The 12,700-nt window shown below is 30.5% G+C and overlaps 1 protein-coding gene across 2 annotated transcripts in view; it reads left to right on the top strand.

Moving 5' to 3' along the window:
- LOC113005328 (voltage-gated potassium channel subunit beta-2) overlaps positions 1–12,700 on the top strand; it is a 147,362-nt gene that overhangs the window by 122,226 nt on the left and 12,436 nt on the right. For both annotated transcript variants that reach the window (XM_039452048.1, XM_039452049.1), the window contains 2 exons: positions 11,785–11,991; positions 12,330–12,427. In XM_039452048.1, coding sequence (XP_039307982.1) covers positions 11,785–11,991; positions 12,330–12,427 — 305 coding nt within the window. The remainder of the gene's footprint in view (positions 1–11,784; positions 11,992–12,329; positions 12,428–12,700) is intronic.

Below are 12,700 nucleotides of genomic sequence, written 5' to 3'. Positions count from 1 at the left end.
GACCAAAGTACCTGGAACAGAAAGGGAAGATGGAGAATCTAAAAATGATAGCTAGGTTTAGGTGCTGTAACGAATGGAGAAGAGAAAGATACTGGGCTGAGGAAAGCGAGGTAATATGCAGAGTATGCAAGAAAAAGAAGGAGACATGGTATCACATCAAGGAGGAATGCGTGTCAAAAACGTCGTTAACGGAAGAAGAAATAATGACTGGAACGAAGGAAGGACTTGAATGGATGAGAAGAGTGTGCAAACTGAGAAAGGCTACGGAGAGAGAGAGAGAGAGAGTAGAACGGATAGAGACATGGAAGAAGATTAGGAAGAAAAGAAAGGAAGGGGAGAAATTATTGACTTTTTATAGCTTTTTGTGCGCAATAATAAATTTGTTTTTTTTTTTTTTTTTTAGTTCTTGAATCTTTAGTTACATGCAACAGAATTATGTATCCCGAGAAGAGAATCATTATTGGTAATAAAAAAAAAAAAAGGTAATAATCATTCAAATAATATTTATCTTATAAGTTATCAAAATAATATCCCAGGCGGCACACAATATTAAAAAAATATTTACTAAATATTGATAACATTTTTAATATTTTATAAATATTTTTTATAAATGTTCAGGCTTGATTATTAAGTAGTTAAAAGTTAAATAAAAATTTAAAAAGTTAATAACTTAATTTATAAGATTATTACATTTATATGTGTATGATATGAATATCATTTATTTAAAGATCAATTTAATAGTATTTATTAATATTCTAACAACATAATTTAATAACGTAACAATTATTAAAATTATAAATATATAATTTATTATAAAAATATAATAATTTTCTAATATAAAAATAAATCTGTAATATAATTCTATAATAATTCTTTTTCGGTATTAAATTAGTTACTAATTGTTTACTTATTGTGAGTATTAAAAGTACTGTTATTAATACTCAAAATAAATAATTAATTATTGTTCAATTTAATTTTGCCAGTAAATTATAAAAATGTTTTTAGATTCTTTCTTGCCGTATAATTTCTGTTTGTATGATTAGAAAAAAATTAAAAAGATAATTTTTTATATTGTTTTTTTATGAAAAATAATTTTACAAAATAAGAAAGAATTGTAAGATGTTGCGTAATCTATTTGCGATTTCAGTAAAAAGAAAGTAATACTACATTATTTAAAAATTATTTATTTATTATTAAAATAAAGAAAATTAAAATTTTAAATTCAGTTTCACTTGCTAATTTCTATTTAATTTAAGTTTACATTACCGTTTTTAAAACAATCATTGGTCATAATGCACAAATATTTAGAAAAGAGCACGTGTCTTGAAACTCTTGAATTTACCTCGACATTCGTGCAAATTCAGATGGCTAGGTATTTCTGTCCACGTGTGTATGTATGTACATACATTCGTGATAAAACAAAGTGTTTAAAAATAAAAATGCCTTATAATAATTGTCAGCTGTTGTGTATCGGCAATATTAGCACCACTAAAAAAAGGCAAGCTACTAAACGAATAATTCAATATGCAATTGTTAGAATTTATCACTTAATAACGAGATAATAGGAATAGCCATAATATCTACAGTAGCCATAATATTACTTTTATTAGGCTTACAATTAATTTTTCTTAATGTAATAATAAATAGGATAATTAAATTAAACCATTTTCCATAATCTTAATTTAAACAATTTTTTTTTATTGGCACCAGATTATTGGACGTTTTGTCCTGAAAAAAATTTTGGAAAGAAAATGCACATTTTATCTGTTTCTAGCAGAATTTTTACCAGGGTTAAGATCCTCTGCATTCTTTTACTTGAATTAAATCTCAGCCCAAGATTTAACAGTTTCATTTTTATAACCAAATTATTTGCCTGTATTGGAAGGATCTATTATGTTAACCAACATACGTATACTATCGACACGTTTGCAATTATGTACACACATAACGTATTCTTAAAAAAATTTGACTTTGATATTGCTTTTTGTCACTTTAAACCGCGGTTTACCAAGTCATGTTTTTATAATTAAAATTTTACATTTTATTTTAATTTTTATATTTACGATTGAAGAAAACTAAACAGGATTGAAACATGTATCGTGATTTAATGTACTTTTTATTTAACAAATTCAAATATAATTTTGTTTAAAATAATGTGTATTTATATTATAAAGTAAGCATTATCATCCTCACTAGTTGCGACCGTTTTCAATTTGTTATTAATTTATTTTTTTATTGACGAGCCTATTTTTATTAGAATAATTACTTCTTGCTTAATATATATTAAATATGTATGTGTTTGTGTTATTCAATATTTTAATTCTTTAAATGCCTTAAGACTAATTAAATTAAAAAATTAATATGCAACAGGTTTTATTAAGTTATACTACTTCAACTTTATAAGTTAAGTAATATTTGAAAATTTTTGCAATAAAATATACTTTTTAAGAGGATTATTTCATTTTTAGAGAATTTTTTGAATTATATGGAGCATACTTTAGATGCTTAAAAGCGATTTTTACAGTATAATATTGGTTCTCCTATCAATGAGTAACAGAAAAATTATTCCACAGGCTAATTTTACACATGCAAAACTAAAAACTGTAACTTTATATTTCTGAAAAAGTATATTTTAATTATACATGTATATGTTTTACCTTATGACATCTTAAACTTATCTATCACATATCCCAGGTAAGAAATGAGAACAAAATGTAACAAAATCAATGTCGATTTCGATCAAATCGATATCAAATTGCCGTATACCATTTTTTATTGCCAATATACCATTTTTTATTGGTATCAGTTAATATAAACTATTAATTAATTATCATGAAATGTTAGTTTCTCAAAAATCACACAATGTTAGTGTAAGCTGTTGCATTAGATCGTCAATTGATAGTTTATAACAAAATGTAGGTTAATCTCAAACAGGATTAATCTTCATTTTGATGTTAGTTGTCAATTAATGATCCGAATTTATACGAAACTTGTTACAAGTACTTCTACATAAAAAATTATGGTGTATTTTTTATAGGAAAATGATCAATTTAAAAGTACTTTCTTATAAAAATATCATATTGCAATCAATTTTGCTCGCTTTGAATAAAGGTAAAATTATTTATCAATAAGAGCATGTCGTGCAAATTAAATATAATACTCTTTAAGCTGTAAAAAGACATTAACTTATTTGTACGCGTAATAAATTAATATTCTAAGATGTTATTATTTTAAATTATAAAAGTTACTTTATATAATTAATGAAATATAGACATTTTTACTATGTCTATTTAAAGATCATACACATGTTATTTAGTTTTAGAATGTATAACAAAATACAATTTTACAAAAAACAAAAAATCTTAAATAATGATAAAACATGAAGAAATTAGAAGAAAGAAGGAGGTTGTGGAATATCATTTTGTTTTTTAACAATATATTTTGACAGTATTTTGACAATAACTTAATAGTATTAATGCGATTCTAATCAAAGCTCCCTTATTAGCCTAAATAAAATTCTATCAATCACCCTATAGGTAATAATTTATCGGATATATAGAACATAATTTATTGAAGAGGGAGCAAAAAATGCATTTGTAAAATAAAAAAGAGATCGTGGAATATTAATAACTAATGTCATAAAAGGTACTTTTATTTACAAACCAATACAAATTAATAATTTTTCATAGATTTTACACACAAATATATACCATAAAACAAGGTTTTACGAACATTTTATGAAACATATTTTATTCAAAAGTGTATTTTTAACCATTTTTGGCTTAAAAAATTTTTTAAGTAAAACTGAAAATTTTTTTAAATAAATTTTTTGCTTCTGGTAAACATAATATAACGTCTACAATGAAATTGTAAGTCGCAAGAAAGATGTACGTCGCAGATAACCATATTCCACAATCCCACATATAACGACTTTATTTGCCGAATTTATACATACATTACGACACACGTTAAATTCAATAATATTACTTGAAATGGTAATTATTTAGTAATAGGGACTACCCTTTAATGATCCTGACCTTGACACATGTTGTCAAGGTCATGACTCTAAGTAATCCCCAACAACTTTTAGCCGTCAATCGCCCTTCATTAAAAAGTTATAATCATAAAAAGTTTGTGAAAATTAAAAGTAATAACTACTTATTAATAACTACACATATACTCATATATACTCACACACACACACTCACACACGCGCGCACCGAGATGCAACGGGTGAATCTACGGCCCACTCCCTCCCGCAGCCACCAGTAGGGGACTTCACTTTCCATTCTATCTACGACGTATTGTTGTGTAGTTATTTCTGAAAATAAATTATTAATGAAAATAAAAAGAACTCATTTTTAAACAGTTTTTTTGTTATAATGACTAAAGTATTAAAGTTAGGTCAAATATGTATATGATCCTTTTTGTAGAACTTATCACGAGCTTCATTTTTTGTTTAATTCTTTTTTTCTAAAATGAATATTTTCTGAAATAATTAAAAAAAATAGTAAATAATTAGCCAAATTTTTATGATTATAACAAAGGGCGAGTGACAGCTAAAACTTAAAGGTTACTGAGGGTCATGACTTCGACAGCATATGCCAAGATCAAGGTCATTGGAGGGTGGTCCCTACTACTAAATAATTACCCTTGAAATTTACATTCAAAATTTTTTAAGTTAAACTAATGTTAAAAAATTAATACGTACTTTTCAAAATTACGTAAAGAATATACACTTGTAAAAAATTGCTGTTATCCGTAAAACTAAAATTCAGTTTTTATAAAAATATAGCAAATACTAATAACTAGTAGTCATCCTACAATGCTAAATAAACTGTAAAGAAATAATTTTAACGGTTTCTCTTAGAATTTAACATGAATTATAAGAGATATAAGATCATGATATTCCACAAGAATATATTTCAGATATATTTCATGATCGCCGTTTTTCCTTTAATAATGAGGTTACAAGAAATTTCCACTGTAATGATTTAACAGTGTAATGATTTAACTGCCAATAATGATTGGCAGTTGCATTGTACCGTAATAGTTACCATACGTTTCTTCTATATTCGATATTGTGTGAAAATGAAAAGTTATTGTTGTAAAAGTATATATATTTTATATGCTACATGTATAATTATATATATGTATACACAGGGTGTTTATTAAAGTCTGTTTACCACACTCCATATTTCGAAAATGGTTCAAAATTAAGAAAAACTGCGAAATACATAATTGATCATTTTGCTACTTTTTTAAGGAGGAGATTACCTTCTCCATTTTCTCAAGAGATGCCATCAATTCGAAAATCTTAAGTGAAACTTTTATGAATCAAAGTTTGAGAAAGACCAATTTTCAAAAAATCATTACTTCCATTCAAAAAATTCGAGAAAAACGTTCAAGGTGTGAAAGTGTTCGCTTTTCTAAATTCTTTTCATTTCGTACATAGGAGATAAAAAAAGATAACACTCGAGAAGCTGGTGTAGTGTAGTGGTGTGACAAGTTGTTTTATTATTTACAGTTTTTTGCATGTGCTCTTTGAGCATGTTGATTTATTATTAATATGTCTCAAATTCTTAATTCTTGTTTATTTTGTTACATCCAACGCACAAAAATTTTTTTCTTCTTTACGCCTTTTACATCGTACGACTCTGTATAGTCTTATACGCCTATAACCTACTGAAAAGGATTTAAAAAGACGAACATTTTCGTTTTCGAATGTTTTGAAAAATTTTTTTTAAAAGGGAATAATTTTTTGAAAATTTACTTTTTTTAAACTTTGACCTTAAATAACTTCAAACGAGTCAATATATTAACTTCTTTCTAATTAAAAAAAATTTTCTTTTTTTTATGCCCTTTCAAACAATATAGTACAATATGAGGAGTTGCATCTGAAATTTTTGAGTTGGGGATTTTAAAAAGATTGGGAAGGTTGCGCTCCAAAGGGAGAGAGCAACCTTCCCAATCCTCTTGAAAGAATGGCCTCTTGAAATGATCGAACACGTATTTTGCGGTTTTTCATAATTTTGAATCATTTTTAAAATATAACCAATCGGACTTTATAAGCACTCTGTGTGTATGTATGTATGCATGTGTAATATATGTATATACTTCATTCAGCGAGAAAAAGTTATCGGATCGAACAAAAACTTGGACGAATAGACTCCGCCTATAAGCTGTAGGCAGATTCGCAAGTCGGAGTTTTTTGCAACCAGCGTACAATGAGAGAAATGACTAGCAGCTCTCGCTCCACTCTTCGATTTATCTGTTGTTTTCTTTTCTCTCTTAAAAAACAGCTTGAGAAAGAAGACAGCAAAGCGTTACTTCGTCGATTCGACTGCACAAAGCAGACCGAAGAATGGAGCGAGTATTACCCGCTGAGTGCTATGATCGCTGTTTACAACACGATTGGGAATCCCCAATAGAACATGGACTGCACTTTCCGTAAAATAGGTCGACAAAAATGAGAAAGATAGAACGCGACAATAACATCTCTATCTCTTTCTATTTATCAGTGTAATGTTGAATTTCTCTCTCCCTCCCTCCCCTCCTCCCCTCTCCCTCTCCCTCTCCCTCTCTCCCTCCCTCTCTCCCTCCTCCTTTCTTCCCCTTCTTCTCTCTTTTCTTTTTACTCTTTTTCATTTTTATTGATCACCTTTGTTATATTATTTAGATACTGATGGCGCCATCCATGTCTCTATGGCCCAGTTTTTTATTATCCGGTTAATTTGTGGTTAAACTTAATCTGATGTTTTATCCAATGAGCTTCACTCATGATAATGCCATAGGTGAAGTTCATTGGTTGAAACACCAGGTTAAGTTTAACTACAAGTTAACCAGATAATGAAAAACCGGGTCTATGGCCGGTATTCATAGTCGATTCTTATATTTAAGATCGTCTTAAGTATCATCTTAAGATGCCATCAACCAATCAGAGATCCGTATTAGCATCTTAAAACGTTGCTTAAGACAATGTTGAAATAAGACTCGACTATAAATACCGGCCTTATGTATACCTTTAGAAAGCCCCCACTGCTCGCACAGGTTCGTGTAGATTTGTAATGTCAGCGGATTCAAGCGGGAGGCATCAGAACATATCATTGCAATTAATAATTCACAAAATAAGTGTGTAATCTAAATATGTTCAGGATTGGCAAAGTTACTTTGTAAATATAACTAATAACAATTACAGTTTTTTTTCCAAAAAATAACTAGTAACCGTTACAAGTTATCAAGACTTTAAAAAATAACTTGTTACAGTTACAGTTATTTAAAAAGTAACGAGAAGTTACTATCTAGTTATTTTTTTGTTTTTTTTTCACAACATTTTAAAGCATTGATAATTTAAATACTAGACTCTTACATTTCTAACATTACTCAATTATTTTATTTATATTGAAATATGGTGTTAAATTTAAAGACGCTATTGCTTGAAATTCAGTGAGGGACAAAAATAAAATTACTCCTGTGTCTATTTGTGTCATTTATTAAAGAGCACCCACATAAAGTATCTTTAATTGTGTAAGATGCATGTGATATGTATATATTAATTACTTATATGTACACATAAAAGCTATATGAATTGTGTTCTAAAATCTGACGAATCACATTAAAACTGCGTTTGGAAACAACAATTGAGTACTCTCATATATATCATTTAATTGTTTACTGATTGTTAAATAAAAGATAAAATTATACATGACGCCACTTGGGTGATGCAAATGCAACCTAATTGACAAATGAATTTGAAATATGTGAAGTAACTATAAAAGTAACTATTAATTTAGTTACTCGTTACACAATTATCGTAACTAAGTAAAGTTATAGTTACAGATGGCAAAAAAAGTAATGAAATTAAGTTATAGTTACCAAAAAAAGTAACTCTAACTGTAACTTCGTTACTTCTCCCTGAATATATTACAATTTTGATTTAATTATTGAATTATGATTTATAAATGTAGAAATTATTTCATCTGCATTTACACACTAAATTATTTCATCTGCATTTACACACTAAATTTACACACTAAATCCAAACGTGATGTATTTACATATACGATATCGTGCTACGCTCTCCTCATTATACTGCTCACACTGATAATTTTCTCTCGCTGAATAGAGATATGTATGCATGGTTACACACACACACACACGCGCGCGCGCGCGCGCGCGTGAGTGTGTATATATTTATTTTATTATATTTTATTATTTATTTATTATTATATTTTATATTGTACTTTTCATAATTATTTTTTTATTGTATACAGGGTGTTTCAGACCACCCGTACACCCCTTTTCTCTTCGCAGGATTAGGACCAATCAAAAATATGTTCAGACGAAAGTTGTAGGGTTTCAAAAGATCTATTCAATGATCTTATCAGTTTGACCTTGGATGGCGTCGCCAAGGTCAGATCGAAATCACATTAAGTTTTTTAAATGGAACACCCTATTTTTGATTCCAGAATCTAATAGCTGGTGTCAAGACCTTTCCAAAACACTATAAGAATGTTTATTTTCGTTGACTATTTTCCGAGTTGTGCGGCTTGAAAGTTACACTACCACCAGCATCAGCAACTCAAGATGTACCATGTGGTGGTTACTTAGTCGGATTTAATCTTGTGTGTGGGTGTGTGCATACGTGCATGCGTATGTGTATGGGGGAGGAAAAGGGGAGTCAAAGTTTTATGTACTCTGCTTTTGTTTATTAACTGGATTGATTATGTTTGATGATCAATCATGTCCAGATTGACTGTATGCATTTTCCCGTGCTTAGCATTATCCAGAATGAACGACGTGGACGTGACGAGAATTTCATCCCATTGGGGTGCTTGATTCACGTGAGTCCCCTTGCCTCTCACGTTTGTGGTGCTTGATTCACGTGAGTCCCCTTGCCTCTCACGTTTGGGGTGCTTGATTCACGTGAGTCCCCTTGCCTCTCACGTTTGGGGTGCTTGATTCACGTGAGTCCCCTTGCCTCTCACGTTTGGGGTGCTTGATTCACGTGAGTCCCCTTGCCTCTCACGTTCGGGAATGAATGAGTGTATGTTTTGTTAAGCGACTAAATGTTCAAAGTGAGCACCATTCTCTGCGATGCAAGCATCAACTCTATTTTGAAAATCATTGGTTGCTCGAAGAATTTCCTCGGCACGTAAGGATCGAATTGCTTCACTTATTCTACGAATCATATTATCCCTCGTAGTTGGACGTTCATGATAGACCAAGTTTTTTATCCTTCCCCAGAAATAATAATCAAGGACGGTGAGATCTGGTGATCGGGGTGGATAATTGATTGGACCGTATTTGCCTATCCACTTGTCGGGGAACATAGTATTTAATGCCGCACGAGCAACTCTCGATGTATGAGACGGACATGCATCTTGTTGGAACCACATGTTCAGGCGTAATTGCAGAGGAATATTTTCTAGTAAGACAGGAAGATCTGTCATTATCAAGGCGGAATATCTATCACCGTTTAGATTTTCGTCAAAGAAAACAGGACCTATGATTTGACTTCCAATAATTCCACACCAAACATTGACTTTCCAAATGGTTTGATGATCTACTTCTCTCAACCAGTGAGGATTATTTTGTGCCCAATAACGAGAGTTCCAAGTATTAACAGATCCATCACTTTTAAGTGTACATTCGTCAGAAAATAAAATTTTCAAGTGGAAATCAAGTGGTTGCTGTCTTATAAAGTTGCAAAATACAAGTCTCTGTCTAATATCGTTATAATTCAACGCTTGATGAACAGACATTCTGTAAGGGTGAAATTTGTTATTTTTTAGAATGCGCCAAACACTGATTTTACTAACACCAGAATCTTGTTCTCGTCGTCTTAAAGAATCATAAGGGTTCAATTCTGTCGATGGAAGAATTTCCACTGTTCTTTCATCCATAATCGGACGACGAATTTGTGTACCTTTGTTATGTTGAGGCTGAACGACACCTTTAATTTTGATTCGTTTAGCCAAACGTGAAGAAACATTTCGCGAGTGAGGAGTCCGATCAGAATAACGTTCCCGCCACAATCTTTCCGCTGCAATGAATGTACCTCGACACTCACCTAAAATTAGCAGCATATCATATGCTTCTTCATTGGAATAGGACATGGCTAAATAAACCTAGACTAATAAAGAGGGTCGGATTTTTGTTGCGCGATTGATACTGATATGACGGTTATTGAAGACGTAGGTGACAAGTTTGAGAGAGTTATTGTCACTCGTGTTGAGTTGAGTCACAATAGCGTTGTGGTGAATACATCTCTACTACATCCTATGCAAATAACAATATGTATAAAATCACGAGTTAGACATCGTTACGCAGAAAGCCGCACTCGTTATTGCTCGTGTGCTACCGTTAAAGTAATAATGTAATTACATAATATTATGACATACATATGTATGTGACTATCTACGGTTGCGACAGCTAACTTTCACGATTTTTCACGATCTGTTTTTGTTGGCCCGGCTCGCGTGTTTACTTTCTTTGTGTCGGCTGCACGGCTTTCTGCGTAACGCGTGATTTTATATTGTTATTTACATGGTGTTGGCGGTAGTGTAACTTTCAAGCCGCACAACTCGGAAAGTAGTCAACGAAAATAAACTTTCTTGTAGTGTTTTGGAAAGGTCTTGACACCAGCTATTAGATTCTGGAATCAAAAATAGGGTGTTTCATTTAAAAAACTTAATGTGATTTCGATCTGACCTTGGCGACGCCATCCAAGGTCAAACTGATAAGATCATTGAATAGATCTTTTGAAACCCAACAACTTTCGTCTGAACATATTTTTGATTGGTCCTAATCCTGCGAAGAGAAAAGGGGTGTACGGGTGGTCTGAAACACCCTGTATATGTATAATCTTCTTGTGTTTTTGTATCGCGTTAATATATGCAAGAGAATTACACTGTCCAGCGAGACTTTAACCTCGAGAACGAAAAATTTTGTGCAGGTTTCTATGCACAAAAGCCCCCCTCTCCCTTTCTATAATGCTGTACTACGCATGCTGTTTGTTCATGTCCTGTATAAATGCATCAAAGCATTAGACCACTTAGCATTTATTTATTTCATTGCAGTTACTTATTATGAGAATAATATCGTCAAGCGGTTTTGTGTTAATTTTTCTATCAATTTACAGCTTTTACGATGTAAGAAAAATTGGAAGTATATCTTTTAGTCCGCTAATACAAGTAGCATTTTCTTTAAATACAAATAAGGCCTAGTAAATAATGATGAATAACAATTAATAATTTGTTTGAAACATGTCAGAAAATGTAGTTTAAGACTGAGCTCTATTGTAAACATAATCTGAAAGGTGATATTTCAAGAATTTTTTTATACTTCAACATTATTTTATACTTCAATTATTTTATATCTTCATATTCAGTAAAACTGAGACATTTGTTCGATGTCAGTTTGACCGCATATTTGATACATTTCAAAATATTTCACTCACTCAATTTTCTAAGCCCAGATTTGAGTATGCCCAGTATGTGTATAAATATAGTACCGAGTATATTCCCACTTTGTCCGCTATGCTGTTATACGTAGACCGAGATCAAAGTATCGCTGAACCTAGAGTATAGTTATTTTACATTTATCTATACACGCTTTGAAACATACTTCCGCTCCTTTTTTCTTAATGTTTTACTTCTAGATGTTATTGCACCATGTAATAGAGAGATTCACACATCATTTATCATCTACCTGATCATTTTATACAATAAAAAAATATTGTGCTCTGTGTATCTCACATATTTGCGTGATCTTACATTTCAGAAATCGTTCGAGCAATGAATTATGTTATAAGCAAAGGTTGGGTGATGTATTGGGGTACATCGCGGTGGTCACCTGTGGAGATTATGGAAGCTTATACGAATTGTCGGCAATTTAATTGCGTAACGCCAATTGTTGAACAAGCGGAGTATCATCTGTTTTATAGAGAAAAACCTGAACTCTATATGCCAGAATTGTATAACAAAATTGGTAATTAATTCATTTTCTTGTTTATCATTAACACATTGACTGCCAAATATAAATTAACTTTGATAACTAATTGATAATTTATAGATGCATTCCAGCTTTTCGATTTTTTGGATGAGGAAATCAAAATATGTTTGTGATAAAGAATAAATATAATTAAATAGCATTAAAATAACGTGCTAATATAAAAATGGCATTAGAGATTAAATTACTTAATTATATAGTGGCAATCAACGTGTTAATATTATAGTATGTATTATAATATTACAAAATATGTACAAAAAAATTTTTTATTATGATATTTTCATTCAAAAAGTCCGATTGACAAATTTTCTATATAGGTGTTGGATTAATGGCATGGTCTACTGTCACCATAGGGATGGTTTCTTCAAAGCCGGAAGATTGCGGAGTGTCATTTCTCTCGAGATCTTCTTATAAGGTAAGTATTTAAAATATTATAAATACATTATACATAAATATTTAATTTCAACAACAAAATATAGCTTATTTTTCATCGAAAAAGCATTTATATAAATTATTATTTTATTCCATAAATCATTATTTTATTCCATACTTTTATATTTAAACAGAAATAAAATTATCGTTAATCAAAGTAATGAATTAAGAAAGTAAATGAGATTTTTGCAAAAAATGTTATACATCTTTTTATTTTAATAAATTAAAATGAAAAATGATTTGAAAGTACTGTTGA

This window comes from Solenopsis invicta, chromosome 7, assembly GCF_016802725.1.
Source record: "Solenopsis invicta isolate M01_SB chromosome 7, UNIL_Sinv_3.0, whole genome shotgun sequence".
In the NCBI taxonomy this organism is placed as follows: domain Eukaryota; kingdom Metazoa; phylum Arthropoda; class Insecta; order Hymenoptera; family Formicidae; genus Solenopsis; species Solenopsis invicta.
The sequence above is the reverse complement of the archived record's forward strand: the minus strand, read 5'-3'. Positions and strand labels throughout refer to the sequence as shown.